The sequence below is a fragment of the Sinohyriopsis cumingii genome, chromosome 1 (assembly GCF_028554795.1).
Source record: "Sinohyriopsis cumingii isolate HCF-2022 chromosome 1, ASM2855479v2, whole genome shotgun sequence".
Classification (NCBI taxonomy): Eukaryota; Metazoa; Mollusca; class Bivalvia; order Unionida; family Unionidae; genus Sinohyriopsis; species Sinohyriopsis cumingii.
The window spans coordinates 89,556,562-89,583,166 of record NC_142961.1 but is presented as its reverse complement, the minus strand read 5'-3'; the positions used below and the strand labels follow the sequence as shown (position 1 = coordinate 89,583,166).

The 26,605-nt window shown below is 35.2% G+C and overlaps 1 protein-coding gene across 1 annotated transcript in view; it reads left to right on the top strand.

The window, feature by feature from the left end:
• The window catches only part of LOC149807314 (ribonuclease H1-like), a 44,953-nt gene extending 21,700 nt beyond the window's left edge, over positions 1–23,253 (top strand). Inside the window, exons 5-8 of the mRNA XM_089965216.1 lie at positions 1,142–1,196; positions 6,157–6,241; positions 19,469–19,593; positions 21,426–23,253. Of these exons, the coding sequence (XP_089821342.1) occupies positions 1,142–1,196; positions 6,157–6,241; positions 19,469–19,593; positions 21,426–21,521 (361 nt within the window). The 3' untranslated portion in view covers positions 21,522–23,253. The remainder of the gene's footprint in view (positions 1–1,141; positions 1,197–6,156; positions 6,242–19,468; positions 19,594–21,425) is intronic.
• The last annotated feature ends 3,352 nt before the right edge of the window (positions 23,254–26,605 follow it).

Genomic DNA, 26,605 nt, shown 5'->3' with positions numbered 1-26,605 from the left:
TTTGACTTAGTTGATCATTGATTTCACTGCAAAAATTACAAGAGGTGTTTGACAAGTTCTAAATATTTCATTATAACTTTTTTGTTTCTTTGAGTCTGTTAGTTTAGAGATATATTTCTCTGTCATGTTTTACCTTTTTTTAGGTGGTTTCATTGTTATTAAAAATGGTCATGAATCAATGGTAGATGGCCCATGTTCTGGAAGACTGTTGTCTTCAGTTTGTGAGAAAGAAGTGGTTATTGTGAAGAGAATATTTATTGAAAATGCTCAATACAAGATATTTGTATTATGATTGGTACTAATTCATCAGCTGTTATTTATATATTGAAGAATCAATTTAAGCCTGGAAAGCTAGTATAAGAGTTGATTGCTGGTTCAGATTCTGAAACAGCTAATCACCAGATATGAAAAGAGTGATAAGAATTGATTGAATGATATTGTCACGTTACTTGAGAAAATAATAAAGTTTTGATCTGAGAAAACGAGCAGACACCACAAATCAATTGACAGTCAGACTGTCTAGAGAGTTTTATCTATATTGTATTTTTTAGACATATGGCCATGTCGATGTTGTCCCAGTATCTGTACATTTTTATGCCTCCAGAGTGTTGCCAAAAGTTGTGGGACACTACCAGACCACCCATTTACACACTGTGCTTGAGCTACCCGTCTACACCATAACACACTGGTGCATAAATGTGCCATCGTAACAGACTTCTGAAGAAGTATGGCATCCAAAATTTACGACACCCTCCATACAGCCTTGATTTGTCTCCACATGGTTTTTTGACTGAATCCCATTGTCATAGATTTGCTGAGGGGCAGATGATTCAAGGAAATTTTTATCCAGTCATATACAGTTAGTCTGTTTTGAGGACTTATGTCACAGATGTGAGAAAGTGGTCATGCAGACCTTAGATTTAGTTTTATTATCACAAAGGTATTAAGCATAAAACTTGCCAGTGACTTAAATATCACCCACTCACCGCTTCTGTGTTTTATTTTGTTTAAAGTAGTTTGCTTTTTTGTGTAGGATAAAAGCTAAGCCCTGTCTGTATTTTTAGTTTAGAGTAGTTTCCTTTTCTTGTGGGATAAAAGCTAAGCCTTTATATTGACTTCTGAATATATTTCTTTCCAACAGGAATGTCAGCGAGCCCCTACTGGGACGTCAAACTAACAACAGAGCTGAAATTCATGTAAGTCTGTTATGTGGGATAAAATTTAACCGTAAAATAAGTCATTGCCAATCTTTCTTTTTTGTTGAAATGAAGGTCATGTCATTTTCCTATTTTGAAGGGCAATGGCATTTCCACTTCATAATCCATTGTGTCCTGCTTGGGTTAAAGTTAGCATGATTGAAAACTGGAATTAGATGAATGAGCATTTATCTTATTAAATTTTGTTTCCTCTATTGTCAGAATTATATCATATCTAGAAATATAGAATTTTATGGTTTGTTGTCTTGCCTACAAAACATAGGTAAAATATACGTATCACTTTTCCAAAGCATGGGTGCGTTGTTTAGTGTTGTAGGAGTAAACTTTTAGCATAGGTGAAGCATAAGTATTACTTTTCCAAAATGACAGTTGTACTTGGATCAGCATTTAGAGTTTACATTTTACTCAATTTCTTTGACATGTACATTCCTGAAATTTGATGGTTGTATTCATTTTGGATGATGATGCTCATCACAGGCAAAAAGAGGTTATAGTTAAGGCTTTATCAAGATTGTATTTGGAATGGCTTCCTAGCATCTTCTGCAACCAAGTGGAAAACCTTTATTTTCCAAAATAGCTATCAAATTTATATGCAGGTTGGCTCCCCTAGGAACAGTTTGGCTTTCATAGCATGTATGTGTGTCTGTGATTTGGGTCATGAACAGTATTTCAGTCATATTGCTATGTCTGCAGTGTGACAGTTTATATTGATGTCTAGCACTGGGGCATCATGCTGCAGACATGTAGCATCATGTCCCACCCAGTCACATTATCCTGACACCAGATGCTGAGTGCTTAGCGAGGCAGCTGTAAGTACCATTTTTATATGTCTTTGGTATGACTCGGCTTGGGTTTGAACTCATAACCTCACGCATCTGAGGCAGACACTCTAATCACTAGGCCACTGGAGCGGTGGCTTCCATAGCAACCATGCTGGAAACCTATTTTACTATAATGGCTGAGCTAAGTTTGATTAAACTTCCTACAAACAGTTCATATGACACTTCCTACAAAATATGATTTCAAGGTGGATTGCAAATATCAGCATGGCATCGAGAGCAACTATATGGAAAACCCATTTTCAACTTATTTGAATGGCTGAACCAGTTTTCAGTAGACTGGATTGCAATTATTCATATGTAAGACATAGTTATTACTTTTCCAACAGCATTATTGTTGTTCCTTGTTTGTTCTACCAAAATTATATTCAGAGTGGTTACATTAACAACAATGTGGATTCCACAGCAACCAATTGGGGAAAAATTTATTTTGTTTTCTTTCCAAAATGACTCAGCCAGTTTTAATCAGAGAATGATTCTCAGGCCATGATCTACAGGAATTTGTCTTGGGTGGAACCCCTTGCAATAGTGTGGCTTCATTAGAAACCAGGTAAAATTCCAAGTTAGATTTAATGGATCGGAATGTCCGTTTCTATATGCTGTGCCATAATTGTTTTCAGAATGTTTCCCCCAACCAAAAGTGTTGCCTCCATAGGATACAAGTACTGCTATGCCATAATTGTTTTCAGAATGTTTCCCCCAACCAAAAGTGTTGCCTCCATAGGATACGAGTACAGGGCAGAAAACCTAAAAATGATACCCATCTTCCATCAAATACAGCTATTGTTCCATATATATATATATATATATATATATATATATATATATATATATATATATATATAATGACTTCACCCTGTGAATTTTTAGATATATTGGGTGACCATAGCTTTTGAGATACATATATATATATATATATATATATATATATATATATATATATATATATATATATATAATGACTTCACCTTGTGAATTTTTAGATATATTGGGTGACCATAGCTTTTGAGATACTCCCTCAGCTTAGCCAGTTATTTCCGGTGTTGTGTTGTAGCTCAAGGAAAAATGTAGGCATCAATCCATCAAATAGATGGTGTTGATTTCAGTTGCGCTGACAATAAGACTTTGCACATTCAGAGGCATGTGTTTTGAGATCTGGTTGACCATGAACCCTTTATCGAGTAAGCTGTAGCAGAGATGTGTTATATATGTTGCTGGTTATAGCCAAACTATCACTGGCTGATTTCCACAAGTTATTTTTTGATGATAAAAAAAAACATACAAAATATTTTTTAAAACTTAAACAACAGTACGTAAATAGCAGTTTGTATTTTAAGAATAGACTCGGTGACCTGAAGATTGTATCTGCTGTGTGTGCCATATTTTCGTCATACATCTGTTTAAAATGCTAAGTGAACCTGTCAGGAAGAAATAATGGCAGACATCGATGTGTCTGAAAACTACAACACTGTTACTTTGTTTCTGTAAACATTTGGGCAAATATTTTTAGGAAAATATTAATTTCATATAAAAGCAAAGTCTAAATATTATTTTATTGAAGATTTAGCATAAAAATGCAATTATGTACATCACAAACATATGTGATAATGCTTTTTGTGGTAATTGAGAAGTGCTGTAAGGTCAAAGTTGTTTTCACTAATTTTTATGAAAATACAAACAAAATAAAAGCAGTGAAGCAAATGCAATTTAACCAATGCCTGATGTTACTACATGTACTTAATTAATAAAACCATAAATTTGCAATGCTATCAAAGGACTTTTGCAACAAAGCTAGAATTTAAGTGGTTACATCAAGAAAGCCCCTTTTTCTATATATAGATTACTCACATGTTGGCTTCGGTTTGAAGGAAGTTTTAGTTCATTCAAATGACAACTTAATGTTATCTGTGAATAGTTGCTGTAATGTTTTATTGGCAACAAAGATATCAAGATGAATGATATGGTATGAAGACACATGCATTTGTTCTCAGGGGCTGTTTCAAAACAAGTTTACACATTTTTTCAACTGCCATTTTATAGTGAAATTTCATGAAGAAAAAGAAATTCTTGTTTAAGGGTAGTTGATTAAGCATCCTATCCATTAAAATTCATTCTACAGTGCTCTTAAGTCATATGGCCTAAATAGACTGCATATGAATGTGATAATTTCTATACTCATACAAAATGCATTTATAATATACATACAAAAAAGTTTCTACTTCAAAATAAAATACTGCAGATATGCATACTGAGGAAAAGAGGAAATAATTCAAATGTGAAAATGAAAACATGCATATACATGCACAAATATACTGTGTAAATATATATATATATATATATATATATATATATATATATATATATATATATACCCACCCACCCACACCAACCATGTCATCCTATTATGCACATCGTGTAATTCTGTGCAATAATGTGTCATTCTGTAAACATTGGATCACGTGTTGTTTTAAGTCAAAAATCCAATTTGTATCAAGCAATTAATTAAGGAAAGTGATATTCATGAAGTGTACAAAAAATATCCCTCATTTCCATTCTAAATGCATGTGATGATTTCTAAATGTCAACTTGAAGACCCACTAGATGACCTCGTTGAACTTATAACCCAGAAAAACACATAGATATTAATTTATTAAAATTATATAAATACATATATTATTTAAGAGATAGAAATGTTTACCTTAGAACAATACTGCATCTAAACCCAAGTTTCTAATTTTGCAAGAAGTTGTCCCACACCTACTTTATTGTACACCTGCATTAGGCTTGATCACTTCATGCCCAATGCAGAATTTGTGGACTTTTGGCAAAACTTAAACATGTATACTAGTTAAAGATAGTGCTGAATATCAGTAATTTTTCAGTATGTTTTGTTTTTGTATTTTCGTTCTAATCCACATGGATTCTGTCCATTTGTGCCGAGTATTTTGACCTGCAGATCCAGGTTAGTAGTAAAAATAAATGTTCATTTTTCATACAGTGTACTGTAATTATAGCCTGTAATATATTAGCTGTGATGTAATAGCCTCAATGAGTGTGTGTGTGTGATTTGGATTTTTAACGTAGCTTTAACAATTTTTCTGTCATATCGCTACGATGTCTGCAGTGTGACAGTTTATAGCGCTGTCTAGCACTAGGGCATCATGCCGCAGACATGTAGCATGATGTCCCACCCAGTCACATTATCCTGACACTAGGCCGACCAGTCTTAAACTAACCTCTTATTGCTGAGTGCCAAGCAAGGCAGCTATTAGTACCATTTTTGTAAGTCTTTGGTATGACTTGGCCATGGATTGAACCCACAACCTCCCACATCTGAGGCGGACGCTCTAACCACAAGTGTGGGTACTAATATTAGTACTAGTGATATAAATTACACTTTTTATTCTCAGATTTCATTTTCTGCCTCTTAGCAAAAATTACACTTATACCTCACTCTGGCTTGGCGTATATGCCAAATAAGTGTCAACTGTGTTTGTGTCTGTATATAAACCTTTGTAGAATGACTTTCTCTCCAAGACTACATGACCATATCAGACCAGATTTGACAATGTTCTTGTAGTAACACCATTTTATATCCACGTAAATGAATGGATGATACCAATACAAAATCTAGTTCAGTTAAAGTTACCCTAGTAAAAGCAGTTTATTAACATGTCAAATACCTTAAATTTCAATGGAATAGCAGGAAATTATCTTGATATATGTGCCTTTCAACCCAGGTTACCTGCTTTATTACTGTTACATTTGCCTTTTAGATAGGTGCAAATATCAGACCCACCTGGTCCTCTTGTTGTTATGCCACAGCAGAGCGGGCAAGATATCATTCTGTATAAACTGCTGTTTGAAATTAAAGATCAATAAATTTAACCAGAAAGCAATGTTCATTTAATTCTTTTAGCCTCAAGGAGGAAGTTAATTGGTCAAATTGAACACTGAGCCATTAACATTGAGCCGATGACACTAGGATATGCTTTTCATTTACTTACCTGACATGCTTAAAATCTTTGATCACCACTTTTTGAGTGAATATACAGTGCCCAGTGTCCCAAATCAATCCTTTTTTGTTATTTGTATTTTAGGCTGCATGCCGAGCTGTGAAGACTGCCAAACAGAATGGCATAAAAAAATTGACAGTTTATACAGATAGCCAATTCCTAATTAATGGTAAGAAGAGCCTGTTAAGATTATTTTGTGAAATAGAGTTCTGATAATACCTTTTTGGAAAATCACAATGTAAATTAGATTTCGGGTCTGTAACTAGTTTAAAAAATATAAAGGAATCTGCATGCACTGTGACTAAAAGAAGAAAAATTATTTCAGGAGAAAAAAAAGTACACTATGTATCTTCACCAAAGTTTGTGTATGACATTGGGCAAGAAAGAAACCTATTGTTTGAGGATCAAAAGGTCTTTGTCACGGTCACTTACTCAAGGAAAAAAAATGGTGTTTGCATAATAATATTAGTTGCAAAACATATACACTGACCAAAGATTTATTGAGGGTTTGCACTTGAGGTATGGAAGAGGTCAGATTTTGGGGTCGGAATATGATTTTTGCAGAGTTTTTATTCTAGAGTAATTTCTTGACCAAACTTTGTGCACTTAGGGTACTGTGGTTACTGATCTCCAGAGTTAACCATTCAGATTTATTCCTGTTCACAATCATTCAGCGAAAGAATGTTGACTAGTTGAAGTGAATGCAGAATATAAATAATTTGTCAGCATACTCTGTGTGTGTGTGTGTGTTCTGATTCTAATCCATATGGATTTGTGACACAAATTTTGACCAGAACCAGGTTTGTAGTAAAAATGTATCTTTTTCATATGTACAGTAATTCTTTCATCTCGTATATAGGTTACAGATTTTATGCCAAAGTTATGCTTGTTTGCCACTTATAGTAGCAATAATTACATTTAATACCTCTCGGGAGCTTGCAATATTTTGTGATGTTACCTTGTGAGTTGGGCTTTAGGAGTCTTGGCAGGTTTTAAGTTATTCCCAGGTAAAGTAATTCAGCATTTCGTAGCTGATATTTCACCTTGTTTGTTTCTATACACAATGCTGCCATACTCACTTATTAAAGACACAAATTGTAAACAAATTTTCTGTTAGAATATTTGCAAATTTGTAATTCGAATTATTTGTTTCAGCTTTACTAAAATATATTACCTCAGTGATATTATCTATATTGGAGAGGTTGAAGCTTGACCTTGCTTTAAACTTGTCTTGAAATATTTTAAAGTAGATTTTCCATGTTTGCTTGCCCATTTTTCAATCATTATGTTGAGAAACAGCATGTGGCAAATGTTACTCCAGTTATAGGCAGTGTGTTATGACTATCTATAGTATGTGCATTATGTTCAGAATAACAGTTTTTGTAAGGGTCATATGCGATCTATTCAGAGGATATTAGGTAAATTGTTATGCCAAAATAAAGAGAAATGGGTCAGATCTCACACTGAGCAGTCAGACATTTTGAGTATCCACACCAAGACAGAATTGATTGCATATTAAATGGGGGATGCAGACCTGCCAACCCTCATGATTTTGGCATGAATTTCATGACTCGAGATAGCGATTCATGTATTCATGCCACATGCAAAGAAAATCACAAATTCCTGAATTCTCAATCTGCTTAAATCATGAATAAAACTAATTTTATCCCATTAAGTGCAAGTCAGAATAGTAGCAGTGGTTATTCATACCCATAACGGTCCTGTATTGCTAGTCGCGATGTTAGTAAAACTTGATTCAATTGTTACAGTTTGCACTGTAGCAAGCATTGTAAAGTATATAATGTATATTTAGAACAGAAGTTTTACAAATACTTGTGAAGAAAATCAGGGCCCAACTGATTTTTTTAAAGTGGCACATGTACATACTCGTAGCAGCAAATGTTATTTTAAAAATACACCAAATGGGGACAGCTTTTTCGAGTGTAGGATTTTTTAAGATAATGAAAGATTAGCATATATCATAATTTGCTTGAGTTCATATTTATCTGCACATGCACCGACACCACTAATTGTTAATCGTTTGATGTTTAATCTTATGGATTAATACCATTATGTAATTAAGCTACACATCAGTTAAAATGTTTTTACCTCCACAGATAAAGATGAGTATTCCACAAAAAGTGAAATATAGATTGGAGTACACCAAAAATTGTCCTTGCATTCAGCCATCAAACATTGATATATATTAGGCTCTTCATACAGTAGTATGCCATGAATTTTAGAATTGGGAATGTGCACCGAGGCTTATATCGTTGCTTACAATTTACCTGTCATACATGTACTATATAATAATATTATTATATAGTACATGTATGACAGATAAATCATAATCAATGAAAAGATATCATACATGCCAACCATTACGCTTTTGGTGTAATCATTACGCTTTTTTTCGCTAAATTACGCCTTACGCATAAACGTGTATGGATTATGCTTTTTCGGTATATCCACCTTCCCCAAAAAATCAATTGTTTGTTTTCTCGTTTTTATTAACATCCTGTTAATCCCACAGACCGTATTTTAGAAAAGACGGCTTCTACATAACTACACTATAAGAGTACGCTTGTCTGTGCACGTTCCTAACAGTATTATGTTTATAGCAACTATCCTATTATCCAGAAACATGCTGGTTCTACTTTCAAACTTTCGACCTTGTATTATATTTATAGCAGCTGTATGGCTTAGTGAGGAGAGAACAGACTGGTTTTCTAATTTTTAATCTTTACTCACAGATTTTTTTCTTCTAATTTATATTTAGTACAGAACCAGTCTATAGATATTTGGTGCTAAAAAGTGTAATTTATTTTAGTTGATAAAGTGTATGAGAGCAGAAATATCTCCTTTCAAATAATTTCACAGATGGATTAGAAAAAGGCCAATAATAAACGAAACATAAAATAACAGAATCCTCCAAAGATGAGGACACGAGGGCAGCATCACGTGACGTCTATTGCAGGCCGTGTGGAAATAATTTTACTATTTGGCACTAAAAGTCATCAGATGTATTCTAGTCGATGTTTGTGTTAGAGCACATATATTTTTTCAAAGAATTTCACAGGTGGATCAGAAAAAGACACAAAAAAAACCAAAACAATGAATCCTTCAAAGATGAATACATGAATGGCATAATACATCGTTCCATTCTCGGGCACAGGGGCTTGCATCGTTGCTTAAAATTGACCTGTCATACATGTACTATATTGTACATGTATGACAGGTCAGTTTTAAGCAACAATATGAGTCCCTGTATTCTAGGGCAGCATCATGCTCATTTTAATATTGGGCATGGTGGTAAATTTTATGTGGAGAAACACTTGAAAACAAAGAAACATCGAATTAGCTTGTCTTACAAACTCCAATACTAAGGTAACTTCTTATCTACAGCAGAAATAAATTGCGGACATGAATGTTATAAATGCAGAGGTGTTATTTACCGAGTTCTAGAAAGATAATGAAGATCATGCTATTGGTACAGAAGCAAGAGAATTCATAGAACACAATTCTACTCTAGTTGTGAAGGTGTTTGATGATAATGTTAGAGATTATTATGTTATAGCCTGTGATTACATGCTCCAGAAATTCCCCTATGGAGATGAAGTGCTTTTAAATGCTTCAGTTGCTGATGTAAATGAGAGACAGTCAAAAAGCTTCAAAAGTGTTAGATTCTTTATCAAGAGATATCCCTTTCTATTACCATCTTTGCCTACATTGGCTCATCTGGAAGGAGAATTCCTGCAGTATAAAGTTGGGATTCTACCTGACAATATACTTAATGCAGATAGATTTGATGTGCAGTGGCACCGTATTTTCAAGCTAAAAGACGCAATCACTGGAAGATATAAATTTCCTCTTCTTTGTCAGGTTATGAAAGGAATATTGGTTCTTTACCAATCTAATGCTGACTGTGAGAGATTGTTCAGTATTGTTAACAAAAATAAAAGTGAATTCAGATCCAGGCTCAGTAACCCAGGACTTTGTGCTCTACTGGTGTGCAAAACATTCATGGTCTTAGCTGGTACAAAGTGTTTTAAAATGCAACATGAAAATCTGTTGCTTTCGAAAGCTAAAAGTGCTACATATGAAAACTTTAAGCAGTAAATGATGTTAAAAGATGAGAGGGGCAAATAAATCATTGTTTATTGAATTTTTAGCATGTTATTTGTGGATTTCTCTTTTTCTGCTTGGATTCCTCTTTTTGTGCACTTGGAGTACACTTTTTCCTCGTCAGGGGTTGACATCTGTGAGATATTGGAAAAATGAAGAGCACCCAGCAGATTTCAGCTCTGGAGTACGTAGGCCACCCACTCAAGTCCTGCAAGCTGCAAATGCTGAAACATTGTTTGTGAACTTTCTTTTTGAACATAACCTGCCTTTCTCGGTTGGAGATCAGCAATAGTGACTGAAAGAATGTTTCCCATTTTAAGGAAAAATAAGACAAACTTTAGTGCCTCCTTATGTGCTGAAAATTTGCAACAATTTTAGTCACCAAGATTAATAAGTAGGCAAGAAGCCTGAACTGTTTGAAAGCAAATTTAACATAGCCCAGTTGAGGAAGTTCATGTCTACCACAGCATCGTATGATGACAAATAGCTTGAAGTTTGTGTATATCAGTAAATTTGACTGCAGATAAATTTGTACTTGTAATATGTGTAAATAATATGTTTTAGTTTTATTTCGGGATTTTCATATAATGCAGTACTGACCATCAAAGTGGATGGAGCTAGTCTCGTGGTATAATTTTTAATTAATTCTGTTCAAAATTCACTAATTTTTATCCCTCTTTTCACTAATTGTGAGTCTGGAAGGTTGGCAGCTCTGGGGATATTGCTGGGGTCTCATTCACTAAAATAAGAAGTAACACACCATCTGCATCATTCCATCAACAGAAATGGAGCAAGGTGCTGCAGTTTTGCCATCCTTGCCTTTTACGCATTGTTAAAGTTACAGATGCATCACCTGGTGCAGGAGGCAATGACAAAGTTATTAAATTTGGGAAAGTTTCTGCAGTAGATAATTCTCCCCATAGGTGAAGTTTAATGCCAATGTTAGGCCACCCAGTGGGCATAAGTCCCCCATATGTCCAAGCATGGCCTTCAGGCCTGTAATTCCAGGTGTATGTAGTTTTTACTGGGTCTTAATGATCTGTTATATGATATCGTCACCAAAGAATGCTATCCTATCCTGGCTGCTGACCAGCCCATCTGGTCATCTGTACCTCATGCTCAGTGACCATAGATTGGTCATGTTAGTAACCTGTACAAGATACATGGGGTCATTGATTGTGGACACTTACTGGGATCTTACTGATAGATTCATCCGTTTCACCATGCCTATTTCTTGACTGGTACTGGAGATGTCATTAACACTATCAGCACATTTGATGCCTTATAATGGCAAGCCAGTTGTCCATACAGGTTCATCAGATCTGTTGTATGGATCCAGATAGCCCTATGTTCATGACGTACACATTTTGGTAGTAACGTGACACACACAGGGACAATGGAAATGCCTCTTCCATAATGCACATGTTTTAAATGGACAGGGAAGTAGAGCTGGAGCAGGATAATACACAATTTGAGTTTTAGAATAACAATCTAACACACTAATATCTAAGCATGGAGATATCTGAGTTGAGCTTTAAGGCTGCAATGGAAGAAGTTGACTGGGTGTTGCTATTTTCAGAATGCCCTACAACCCCTATTGCCCTCAGGCCTATAAGGTCAAGGTTCTAGTAGACTTAGAGGAGGAGGAGGTGCGAAGTCTCTCATTGTCTTCTTCCATAGTTGTCAAAAATTAAAGAAATTGCAGACCTTTTGTAGGGCACGATATACAATTCGGGCAATTCTGAGGATTTAAATCCCAGTGATACTTTTATCTTGCTGGTACAAGACTCACTTGGATGCCTTTCAGACTTATGGGTGAAATGATTCATTGATATATTGATGCATTGATACTTATGCTGAAATGATTCACATATCGATACAAGAGATGGAGAATCAATACAAAACAATACTTACTGTATGTATGTTATTTTAGTCTTAAGCAGTCATGAATAATTATTTTTGTTGCCTTGCTATTCTGTAAAATTAAAATCTCTCTGAAATAGCATTTGCAGTCACATGCACTCATGTTTAATTTAGTAAAAATGAAATCGATTATTTGAGAATAACCACTCCACAACTACAAGTTAACACAAAGGGACATTGTTCATATTCTGTCCCCCCATCTCTTGCTAATTATCTTAACACAGAAGTATATTCAGAATATACTATACCTTCCAGATGTGTTCCACATGTATATTGAAGTACTTTACTCATCATTTAATAACCACCAAGTTTATACTTTGAATTGTATCTTGACTCCTTTGGTTGATTTGAAAGCTAAGCTACCATTGTGTTGCACGTTGAAAAATGTTACATTGAATTCTCATTTGTGGTTATTGCTTGTTCCGCTCCAGGTTAAACAATAACTACTAATCAGAAATCAATGTAGCTTATTCTCTGCATGACAAACAGGAAGTATTGGCAAAGCAACAAAGAGACTTCGTGGGAAAGTCATTAGATATGTCAAGTACTTAAGCAGAGATGCTGTCAGGGTATGCCATTGTGCAAATCATAAAAAAAATTGTAGGAATTTGTATGCATGGAGAACAGTGAAAGGCAAAAATTCCAACAAATTCGTTGAAAGTCCCACATATGAAAATGTGCTCAGCAAAGTATACAATTTTATTTAATCGTTCTTGTCGAGACATCTGTTTTTTGGGTAGAAACCTTTCCACGTCAGGGTTCTTCAAGCATGACAAATGGTTGTGAAACTAAATTTTATTTGAACAATGTGCCCAGGAATAAACATTATGGCGTAGTTTGAACCATTCGTGAAGAAAGTTTTACAAATGCTTTTTTAAAATGCAGGCTACCTAGAAAACCCAAAATCTCTGCTTCCTGGCGTAGTTCATTACAATTTCGTTTGGCAAATACTTGCTGATGATAGTGATAATGACAATAATTTTTAAGGCTATGAAGTATATATCAGAATATTGGAGCTGGGAAAGTGTTAATGGAGACACAAGTGAGTGTTTTTGAGCCTGAAATGGTGAGTCAGATGTACATGCTGGATGGACAAAAAGTAGACGGAATGACCCTTTTTGGTGGTATTTTGAAATTAAATGTACAAAAGGCAGAGTGCTGGACCTAACTAAAATACAGAAAATTTAAAAGTATAATGCAGTTTTCATTTTTTTAATTAATCAAATTCACCCTGCAGATGATATGCTACAAAACAATATACATGTATCCATATTAGGGTTAATGTAAATTGAATAAAATAAGGGTTATAAAATGCAATTAAGAAGTGAAGATTTTTTTTTAAACCTCTGACTGCACAAGCATTGATGTACTAAATACCCATATACAGCATTATGGTACAGATAATAAATTTGGCATTGATAGTCAGTAAACTATTGATTTAACAAAGGAAGTTTATGTTAGTGAAAAATCCTAGTTTGGAGCAAATGTATCCAAAAGATAATATCTATGATCTCTGGAAAATTGTACATAACAGTCACAGAGATTAGTTTCCCAACATATTCAAGCCGACAAATACTATATGCCCCTTCAGAAAGAAGCACAGAACAATATTGATACAAAGGAAAGGAGCAGAGCATGCTCAGAATTATTTAACAAATTAATGTTTATGCAACTAGAGGTGACATCTGTCAAAGATGTTGATTTCAGTAGAGCTCTAAGAAAATGGAGCAGGAAGAAAGAGAGACAGATATTGAAGTTTAGATAAATATTGACCTATGACCATTTCTTCCATCCCTCATTTTTCTTTGATAAAGGTGGAGGTCTTACTTAAGATAAAAACCTATCATCATCTCTCTTCAAATCGTACACGGGAAACAAATTTTGAATTTCTCTTTTTTATGCAGAGACATTTAACCAGTGAATGAAGGTGCTGATGGAATAAATGAAATTAGCATAGAATGAGCGATGGGGCAGATTTCAAACTGCTCAAGTTTATCACATTGTGTAAGTTAAAAGAAAACTGTAGAATAGGACTGCGTGTAGTCAATAGTTCTCCTTATTCACTAACAAATACAAATACCTGTGGCTGCAGCAGTATTTTGCATCTGCAGGAAATAAAGTGTGATAGATTTTGTTGGTATTCAACCTTATTCTCATACCTGGATTTGTTATAGGTGGGATTTTCATTGCATGAGGAAATTGCATTATTTCTTCTGTTTTGAAGATAACATTGTAATGTCTTCCAAGTGTAACTGAGATACGAAATTGGTAATAATATGTTTTCTGATCATTCATGTTGTACAAAACAAAGGGAGATAAATGGACCCACCATTATAAGCCCTAAAATGTTGGATAAACCTCACTACAACCAGCAGGTAGTCTGTTTGAAAGTATTGTTGTTATCTTCTTATCAATGAGAATTGCATACAAATATATGATAACTATATGTCTATCTATAGTCTGCATACTGGAAATACAACCAAGAATGTCAACATACATGAAAGGGCAGCCCCTACCTAATAAAGATGGAAAGACCATCAAGTTTATATGTGTATCAATATGAATCGTATTGCAGACTGCATATCGTAAATCATATCAATACGCTGCACATGTGTATTGTTTCACCCCTATTCAGACTGAGCTGCCAGCCTTGGACAAGAATTTAGCAGTGTTAAACATGACTACTTCTTTTCTTTATAATGTTGATAAAAATGTGTCTCGTGCTGAACATTTTATATCTAAATTCATGTTATATTAAAGTGCATTAAAGAAGGCTTTCCCTATGTTTTCATTCTGGATTGTTCATGGAGTTATGACCCTTTACATTGTTGTTGTGCATATTACATTTGCTTGTAACCTTGAAAGCTTGGTATGCTTTGTTGAGTCTACCTTGGCTGAAGGTCATTATGTCAGCCATTTTGATGTACCATATATACTCACTTGTAAGTTGAGTCCAGCTGCAAATATGTGACAGCAGATCTGGGTCTTTGAAGTTTGCATTTGGACTCTTCATACAAGTGAATATTTATGGTATGAGTGAGTGTTGATTTACATGTCCATTCATCCACACTGTAGATTAAGCTCACTGTAAAAGTTATAATACTTAGTAATGTGTCTCACAAGTAATTTCAAGTTTATGTCATGCTACTTGCTTTTTGTTGTTGTATTGTTGTTGTTATATTGTTTAACGCCATTTTTCAGCACGCAATAGGCTATACATGGTGGTCAGTATTAATGGTGGAGGAAGAACCCGGGAAAACCTCGGAAAGAACCAGCGACCCACGAGAAGCTACTGGCAAGCTTTCTTACATACCCACATTGGCTAAATCAGAGACTTGAACCCACGCAGACAGAGATGAGTTGGCAGTGATCCATAACAGAGAGCGCTTTAGACCACTCGGCCATTTGGGGCCCCGCTACTTGCTCTATGGATACACATGTTTACAGTACCAACTTGCCAAAAGCATGACTGGACATGCAGGTTGTGGTCAGTATCTTGTTTAAAATGGAGAACATGGTCAGCTTCTTTTTTTGAAATGTGAACTATGGCCAAGTAATACTTTCCAAGAGCTTTTTCAACCAGTGCCATGCATTATTTTGATTTTTTGTTGTTGTTGTTGTAGGGTTTAACACCATTTTTCAGCACACGATAGGCTATACATGGCAGCCAGTATTAATGGTGGAATAAAGAACCCTGGAAAACCCCAGAAAGAACCACCGACCCACGAGAAGCTACTGGCAAGCTTTCTCACATACCCACATTAACCGAATCCGAGACTCAAACCCACGCAGACAGAGTTGAGATGGTAGTGATCCGTAATGGAGAGCGCTTTAGACCACTCTTCCACTTGGGGCCCTCATTATTTTGACACTCTGCATCTGTCCTTTGTAAATTATTCCCCAAAATATCCAAGTTAAATTACAGTAAACATTGAAGTATATTTGTATCTTAGGTAACCATGTATGGGAAGGATATATTTTTTGTTCCTTGCCAAGAGGTTCCTGTGATGTGTCAATTTAAGAGCAGTAATTTGCTGCTGTTGCAATGGTTTCCTTTTCCGTGACCAGCCCAGGCAAATTATTCTTTCTTCCAGTTAGTAATGGATGGCCAGAATTGTAAAGAATACAATCTCAGTGTGACTCCTTAGTCATGGCCAGCATCCAGAATACCATTCTCTTCTTTATTGGATGGCATGTTACACATGTGCTGTGTCATTCATTAAAAAGTTCCATCATTTTCAGTGTTACAAATATATTTACATGCATTTCACCTACCTTTTTGTATTGACTGACTGTCTCTTCAGTCCTTGCTTTAATATAGTGTTATCTTTTGTAGTGTTAAAGTTTTTTCATGCCTTGCTTAGCAAACAGTCATTCATTAAATTGTATCCCTCTTCATTGTTCTCTTGCTTAGATAAGTATTATTAACCCTCATTTCTGGATGAGGAATTTTTGTTTTGAGGAAACGTTTGCCTTTCAGAGTTTGTAATGTCACAAAGTGTTGGTGTAAGAAGACCCTAAGGGACACTCATCCCACCTGCTTAGTATGCACAGAGTGTGCATGCAGTGATGTTTGTCCACTTTGTTGTGTTTGGTCTGACTGGGTATGGGACATTGCTGAAATTTGCCACACATGGGGGAAGAAAAAGGCCCATTTGCCTCCTCATCTTCAGTAGACAAAATCCCTGTATGGATTTTTTCCTGGTTGGGGGAAACTACTGCACATCAGGGGCAAGATAACTTTTTGAAGGGCCAAGGATGCTCATTACAATGCCATCACCAAGGGAGGAAAAACACCTGTGAGAGAGCAATACCTCCAGTTAAGGGGTTAGCCGCACCTTCTCTTGTGTCTTTGTCTCAGTGCATGAAATTAGTGAATTACACCTTCCTGAGAGGAGAGAGCAGTGATCAACTTTGGATAAATCTGATTTGGCCTTACATCTAAGATATTTATCACCAGACTGGACTGGTCACCGGCCTTTGAGCGATGGTCACTGGCCCAAATATCAGTCAGGTGACAGGGGTCAGGTTTATACCTACCTCTTGTTTTTTAAGTTACTCTTTTATTTTCATATTTTCCATATTGTGACATAGCCCAGTGGGTATAGGAAGTCAAGTTATATTCAATCTACTTGGTAGGGGGGATGCAAAGTTTTTAGTTCCAGGAACGACCCCAGGTCCCTTGTTGACTTGTCCATGTTTGAAAACGGGGATTCATCAGTGTTGATCTCTAATGAATGAATGAATTATTGAATTAACGAGGTGTGCGCACATTAAGTACATGTACCTCAAATTTATGACTGCACTGTGGCCTGTTCATTGTTCCTGGGGGAAGGAATCAGTGCTTCATCCCCCAGGCATTTATGTGCCCAAGGGGCACTGTTAATTTAGCCTCAGGTCGTGGGTCCATATAGGTCCCTAACGGCCTGAATGGAGGGATGACATGATTGGGAATGGACCCAACACACTCTCATGTTTTAAAAAGTAAAATCTGTTCCACTTGATGCGATGAGTGGGAATTGCGCTCACTCACTCATGTGGTTGTTAATTATTTGGAAACATTTATGCATGCATTGTGTGCTTATAATTGGTATCTGGCGGCAAGGGAGGAAGTGCGGGAAGGCAGACAGCTGTCCACATTAGAGGTGTCTGTTGTCTCCAGGTTGTTGGCCTAAGGTGCCGTTATGCAAGAATACTCAGGTCTCGGTAGACATATCAGAGTTGTCCGTCTTTTGTTAACTGCCTGACAAGGTTGTTTGGGGCTGGTTATATCCTATTTTTATGTTCAGTTTTTTCTAAGAACTTTAATATATTATAGGATGTTAATTATATGTTAGGGTTTTTTAGGTCTAGGATTTCTGGAAAGGTATAAGGGGATCCAATTGCTTTTTGTGCGTTTTGGAAGTTGGTTCTTGCTAGTTGGAATTTAGTGTAATTACTGAATACATGTTGCAGGTCTTCTACGGTGTGACAATGGTGGCAGTTTATGTTTACAGGTTTGGGACCTATGTACATTGTGACCCCACTCTAGCGCACACCGTTATAACGCAAATTTGGATATAACACGGTCGTGGTGTGGCTCCCGAAATTTCATATACATGTATTTTTCTTGTGCACAAAAAAATTCTTAAAAAGTCCAAGAAAAAAACGTAAAAAGTTGCTTATCATTTTGGGGAAGAGATCGCATATGAATAATACACGATGATCGTGGCTTGGCTCCTGAAATTTTATATTTTTCTTGTACACGAAAAAGTATTATTTTTTTTCTTAAAAGTAAGAAGAAAAAACGCATAAAAAGTTCAAAACACAGCTGCTTGGATCATACTTAGAGTACCACGATCAGAGCACACCTCCCCGCTGGTCTGTACCCTACACTGGCTATCCATTCAATCCAGAATCAAACACAAAATTTGTTCTCTTTGCTATGTTTCACTGTCGGACTCTAGTCCAACATACCTATCCGATCTCACCAATGTGTACACACCAGCAAGATACTTACGCTCCTCTTCTGACAATCGTATACTCATTATTCCCACTATGAAAGCAAAGTCATATGGACAGTGTTCTTTTGCATACCAGGGCCCAGCAACTTGGAATGAATTGCCCACTGAACTTAGACACAAAGACACAGTGATCACATTCAAGAGGGCTCTCAAAACTCACTTATTTCAACTGCAAGAACAAACTTAAAGACCTAATATTATTTCCTACCTGAAATATTCTCAGCATGTTTATTATTTTTTAATGTTTTTCTAATTTCATGGTGTTTGTTTTTGTAGTATTAATATTATATGTTTTTTATCTTATAGGTGTTGTCTAATGTTGTAAAGCGCTTAGAGCTTTTAAAGATTAGGCGCTATACAAAGTCCTCATTATTATTATTATTTTTTCTGTTCTTTTCCTCATCATGATAATTTTGTGGCCCATGAGTTTTGCATCTTGATTTGGTATACCTAATTTTTCTCAACCAGAAAGTATCAGTTCTATAACATATATAGCTGTACTGTTTTCAGGGTATTCTCTGCTTGCTCCAGTTTCTAATGGTGTGATGGTCATTTTGCTTTTCAGTGTTAACATCCACTATTTCATGAAAGTGACATGACTCCACAATAACCAAAATTATTTTGCAACCAGTCTGTATGGATTCTCTAACAAAAATTTTCTTGTTACTATTGAATGTTTTGTTTCTTACCTTCCCTTCTTTTGCAGAGTCAATTTCTGTTAATTCCCGTTGGCTTCTGTATTGATCATTTCATGCTGTGCATTATATTTTGTGTTCCAAAATGACAAATCTTGCTAATAATCATTGCTATTCTTTTATTTTCATATTTTCCATATTGCGACATAGCCATGAAAGGATGGGTCCATAAATGGCAAAAGAATGGCTGGAAGTTGGCCACAGGAGGGCCTGTCATTAATAGAGAGGACTTTGAGGAGTTGCTACAGGAGACACAAGGAATGAAAGTAAAATGGGTAAATATTCTTGTTCTCTTCAGTGATGTTTAATTTAAAATTCAGATAAACACAGACTAATTGTGCAAAAGCAGAAGAGGGGCATATTGTTCTGCTGCTGCTGTCTTAACATCCATAAATCCATATGTTACACTTTATCACCTTGTTAGATTTTCATGCAATTAGAGCAATTTTTCATTTAAAAAAAATACACTTCTTACTTTTTGGATATGCACTTGTTTGGACAGAAACCTTGTTACAGTAAAACCTGTCTTGAGAGACCACTGCTGTGAGGGACCACCTGTCTTGAGAGACCAGGTTCGCCATGTACAGATTTATTGATTGTATAGCATTATTACATGTCATGAGTAATCTTTATGTTTTGGCAGAATGAGTGGTCTTTCAAGACAGGTTCCACTGTATCACTGTAAAGGAAAAAACATTTGAAGTAGTGAAATATCATTTGGAAGACTGGAGGTATTTCAGGTTCAAGTAAACTTTACAAATTTTTTGGTTCAGTGTGAAGTTTCCCATCACTGCAGCCAATGTGGGTGTGTGAGAAAGCTTGCCAGTAGCTTCTCGTGAGTCGGTGGTTCTTTCCTGGGTTTTCCCGGGTTCTTCCTCCACCATTTATACTGGCCGCCATGTATAGCCTATCATTTGCTGAAAAATGAAAACCCTACAAGATCATCAACAACAACCATCACTACATCAGTCACGAATTACACTTCTGGATCCACAGATTTCTACTAGGGCATGCAAATTGCACAAAATTAATCAGAATTTGCACACCAGAAGAACAGTGATGTACAAGAACTCTCACAAACAAGTTTAAAGGCGCACATATAAAAGTGTTCTCTGCACAGTATACTACTTAACTGTGCTTGTCACTAAATAAGTTGCACTGTCAGAACAAGTTTTGAAATGCTGTCTTTTTTTGAGGTTTACGCTTTGGGTACTTAAGCTTTTTTTTTTTTTTTTAAATGTTTTTATTTTATGTTTTAGGTGTTGTCTAATGTAAAGTGCTTAGAGCTTCTAAAGACTAGGCACTATACAAAGTCATTGTTATTATTATTATTATTACATGAATGGTTGTTAAACTTAATTTTATTGATACTTTGGGCCCAGGAACAAGCATTATGTCATAGCTTAAACCTTTCATTCATCAAGGATGTTTTACAAATACATGTTTAAAACATAGGCTACCTAGAAGACCCCAAATAGCTGACTCTCCACATGGTTCGTCTACGGATAATGATTTAATTCAGCAATGATGTCAATGATTTTTAAAGTTTTATGCATTAATGGAACTGGGAAAGTGTTGCTTGAAATGCAGGTGAATGACTTTGAAGCCAAAAATGAAGTTCAGTATGAGTATGATGAACATACTAGATGGACAAAAGCAGACAGTATGCCGGTCAACCCCCTACTCTGTGGTATTTTGAAATTAAATATAGAAAAGGAAGAATACCAAGCCTTTTTAAAATACAGGTATGGCTTCAGAATAGAAGAAGTTGTTGTTAAAATTGCAATCAATGCAAAATTATGTTTCAAAGTGAATTAAATGCTTTAGTCCTGCTCTCACATACCATCTCTGTCCAAAGAAAATCAATTCAGGTTGGATCATCTTAAACAGTCTATAATACTGAGAAGTAGCTATTATCTAAATCTTTACTAATTCATGCGTATTATTTTCTATCCATGTTTCATTTTCTTTATTTCGAGGAAAGTTTCATTTATGTGCTGTTAAAATCAGAAAAAAACATTATTTGTAATTTGTTCAGGAATAAAACAAAAATCAATACAAACTAGATTTGTTTTTTCTGATCTTAGTCTGTTTCTTTATTGTGTAGCAACATGTTCGAGGTCATTCTGGCAACCCTGCAAATGAAAAAGCTGATACACTGGCTGTACAAGGAGCACGGAAACATCCTAATATAAAAAGGTAGATGGATCCTGATGCCGTTTGCACCTGGTCAAGAGCGCAGGCAGGACAACAATATCATGAATGATGCTAATAGTGTACAAGCAGGAAATGATGTGTATTCCTAGGAGGACAAATGGTCTGACTTTTACATCCATTTCAGGAGGTGTAGCTGATGCAAGAAATCTACATCATTGGACTCTCACATGGACAAGCTTTTTGACATCATTGGACTCTCACATGGACAAGTGTTTTGATAAATGATAATTCTTTGTCAAATTCTTGCAAACTTTTGAGAGGATTTCAGTTTGAATATTTCAGAATAAGTTCTGCATTTAAGATGTGAAATATTGTCACACCATACCATCTTATCTTATCACAAAGTCAGTAAGCAAGACTTTATACTGATATATTCTCCATGGTTTCAATTTAAAAATGAATTAGAACTTGATGAAGTATGAGTAAAACGCTTGTTTCTTACATCTGGCCCTTGATTTATTAACTTCTTTGATCTTCTTCCAGAAATTTAGAAATTAAAAAAAATATATTTCTTATTTTAAAAAAATAATGTAACTGGCACCAAACATTAAGAAATTGTTAAAAATAACACTTGAGTCCTCATTATAATTTGTCTGAAAAAGTCTTTTTTTCTCTTTTTTTAAGGAAACTTTGAAGATTTCCTCACAATTTCAGTATTTTTACAAAATGTTCCTTTAATAAAAAAAAGTATTTAATGCAAAGATTCTGTGCAGTACACGTGGAGACATTAAATAGGAAATACATTTTACTGTTCTATGCATAACCACTGATAGAAAACTGGACCAGACAATTAAACTTTGATGCCAACATATTTAACAATCAAGATCCAAGATCCTAAACAAGAGGAATAACTCTTGTGCAGAATAGACCTACTTAGCTTCAGGTATATAGGGTCCATAGTGTTTATCTTGACAGAGTTTTCTTTCCTATTACTATCCAAAACATTGATGAAAATTTCAAAATATTTTCAGAACTTTTAAATGCATACTAATATAAAACTTTTGTTTAAAAACAAAATTTGAAACTAAACTTGAGTGAGAATGAATCACTTTTACATGTCATAAAATCATGATCTGTGATGGTTTTTTTCAGTAGTCCTCAACATCTACTATTTGTGATGCATGTATCTTAATTGGTTTACTTATTCTCATGATATTGCTATCCACTTTTGACATGTATTTGATTTTCACTGTCTTAACTTGCTTTTAGCAAAGGTGAGACATAGTCGCCACTTATTCATAGTGACCGAGTCTACATTGGCTTTGATTTGTGACTGAATAATAAGTTACAAATCTTTTAAAGATTGCTTCCTTATTGGCAGTGCATGCCTATCTTTCATTCACCCCACAGCAAGGTAAATGTCATTTAAAAATCTTTGTCATCTTTTGATATTAAAGACATGAACTAATTTAGAGAATTTTGTCATGTAGAAGTGAAGTTGTAATTGCAACCTGCTTGAGTCATATGTTTCTTTCAAAGTATGTGTTATTGATTCATTAAAAGTAAAGTACAAAATTTCACATGCATAAAGTTATTTGTGAATTTTATGAGGGAAATGAATACCTAAAAATGTTTATGAGGATGACTTAGATGCATTATATTTTAATTCTTAAAAAAATTATGCAAGTAAAACATTTAGACATGCATTGTAATTATATAATTGATATAATTGTGAAATATGAGTTGGTCTGAAATAAATATGTTACATTGTTACCTTACATTTTCATTGAAGATTTGTTTTGTTTTTCTTCACCATTTTGGAGACTTTTTTCAGTGACATATCTTAATATATGGAGTGTTTTCTATTTTGTTGTTTGATTGTTCATGACACATACGAAGAATTTTTAAATATATTAAGAAAATCTCTTCCTCCAGAGGTGGGTTGAGATCAAAGGAAGGGTAAGGTTTTTGTAACTTTTCATAAAAACCACTGTACAAATGTGAATAAGATTTTACATAATGATGTATCTTATCATGTAAACATTTGGTATACAAAACATGGCATACAAAACTATGTTTTCCCCCCTCCCCTTCCAGAGGAAAGGCATGTATTAAGGTATAAAGGGAGAGAAGGTATATTGGCATATGTCTTATATAATTTAAAGAAAGCAGCTTAATATAGTTGATCATATTTATGACATCTTAAGTTTTGTTAGAGAGACAAAAAAAAATTCATATAGTTACTGACGGGCTACTTGTTCTGTGTTTTTGTGTGTGTATGGTTTTAAGTTTGCTGTAGAGATATGAGAATTTTTAAAATTAAAATTAATAATTTATCTGCTAAGTCAGGATTTACAAATCTTATGGTACATAAGAAAGCCTGTCTAATAAATCTGAAACTGTCGCTTTAAATCTGAATTTTAAGATGTGTCATGTTTATCCAGACGTGTCATTAAGTTGTAAGGTATGTCATGGAAATATGTCATTAGGTCTGAATCATACGATGTACCACATAGGAAATACATCATTAAGACTTAAGTCTGAATCATAAGGTATGCTAGTGTCACACTGAAAATACGTCAAGACAAATCTGAATCATAAAATATGCCAATGCCACATAGGAAGTGCATCATTAAGACTCAAGTCTGAATCATAAGGTATGCTAGTATCAGATTGAAAATACTTCAAGACGAATCTGAATCATAAGATATGCCAATGCCACATTGGAAATGCATCATTAAGACTCAAGTCTGAATCATAAGGTATGCTAGTGTCACATAGGAAATACATCATCAGGACTTAAGTCTGAATCATAAGGTATGCTAGTATCAAATTGAAAATACATCAAGACAAATCTGAATCATAAGATATGCTAATGACACATAGGAAATGCATCATTAAGACTCAAGTCTGAGACTCGTGGGTTCAATCCCCAGTCAAGTCATACCAAAGACTTACAAAAATGGTACTAACAGCTGCCTTGCTTGGCACTCAGCATTAAGAGGTTAGTGTTAGGACTGGTAGGCCTGGTGTCAGGATAATGTGACTGGGTGGGACATCTTGCTACATGTCTGTGGCATGATGCCCCAGTGGTAGACATCACTATAAACTGCCACACTGCAGACATCGTAGTGATATGACTGAAAAATTGTTAAAAAACTGTTATAAATACAAATCACACACACACACTAATATGGCACTGGCATATCTAATGATTCAGACTTATGTGTGTATGTGTGATTTGGATTTTTAACGTAGCTTAGCGAGGCAGCTGTTAGTACCATTCTTTAAAGTGTTTGGTATGATGGGGTGGGGGGTGTTGAACCCGTGACCTCCCGCATCCAAGGCAGATGCTCTAACCACTAGACCACTTCAGCAGTTCCAGTGCAACATAGGAAATACATCATATAGTCAATCATTTGATTCATTAGATAAATCCATTAATGTTATTAAAACTGAATTATAAAATATGTCAGATGAAAATACATCAGTAAGTCTGAATCCTGTACTTTGTCTCCTTCTCCCAGGTGCACAAATCCTCTACTTTGTCTCCTTCTCTCAGGTACACATTATGTGTACTTTATCTCCATCTCCCAAGTACACATATCATGTACTTTATCTTCATCTCCCAGGTACACAAATCCTGTACTTTGTCTCCATCTCCCAGGTACTCAAATCCTGTACTTTGTCTCCTTCTCCCACGTACACAAATACTGCTCTAGCTAAAGCTTTGTAGTGATTCAGTTACAGTGATGGTCACCTGACAGATTCACAACTAAAAACTATGGCCAAACACATACATGCTAATTTGTATGATTTTGTTGCTTTTTTATGTTTGGACCAGAATCATTCTAATTTGTTAATGTTAAAACTGAGCAAGGGTATACCTGAGTGTATGTACCTTTTTTCTGGGTAACTTTAAGTTTTATTATATGACAGTTCACTTTCTATGTATCAGTCATTGCATATAATTGATTCATTATCTGCAAACTTCTACAATATTATCATTCTTATTAATTAATGGCTAAATATAATTCATCGATTGGACATCTTTCCAAGTTCCATGACCAAGTTGTTGACAGTGTTCAACCCATGTAAGACAAGTTACAGTATCATCTACACATTTAACATGCATACATGTCTGAGGAAATACACTATTTTCTTGCTGTCAAACCTCACTCAGCATAAACTTGTACATTTCATAGCAACCTTTTTCATAAGGCTCCAAATATGTGTGCAACCACAGGTGACCATTTTGAATTACATGCACACTGCAAGAGTGCCTATTGAGTTTCAACTGATAAAAATTAAACTGAGTGCTAGATTTCTTTAACAACTTAACTATATGGATGCATAACAGTAACAAATCAAACTTATATCAATCATGGTAACAAATGATAACAGATGTGTAGAGTAAATCAGATAGCGGTACTAGAGAGGTATATTTGAGTAAATCAGACAAAGATAGATGTGCATCAATAGTGATATCATATGCATATCTTAGTAAATCAGGCAGTGAAGTGATGAAATGAGCATTGAAGTCAAACAATGGTAAAGACTTTCTTGTCAAAACCAATGATCCACAAAAGATTATATGCCAGGATAACAAAGTGGTTAGTTAAGCAATTGGGAAAGTAAAAAAACTTTTCTTGGAGAAAAAGGCGAAACTTCCCAGTTAAGCACTACATTATGGCTATCAATGAGTATTAAATAGACTGTCACCTGAGATGTTGACATCAGAACATTATGCTTCTCTACAGATTCTTTCTACATTAAAAAGGGTGTTTGATGCAGTGCCCTACAACAAGAAAGATGCTGGGTCTTGCAGCATATAAAACAATGCCATCTCTGATTCAGAGTCTGGATGTCATCATCCTTGTAGCAGCATGCATTACCATCTCCACTGCAACTCATACTCCACAAACTAAAGCAAAACCAATCATTCTGGAAATATCCCAGCCTTATTATGAAAATCATGAAAAAGGGCAAAATGCACTTTTTTCATGACTCTGTAGGATATTGCGATTTTGCTGGTGGATTGAACATGTTTAAAAAAGGAAATGGCCACAAATATCTTTTGGGACCCACAGCAAAGCTTTAGCTAGAACAGGATTTGTGCACCTAGGAGGA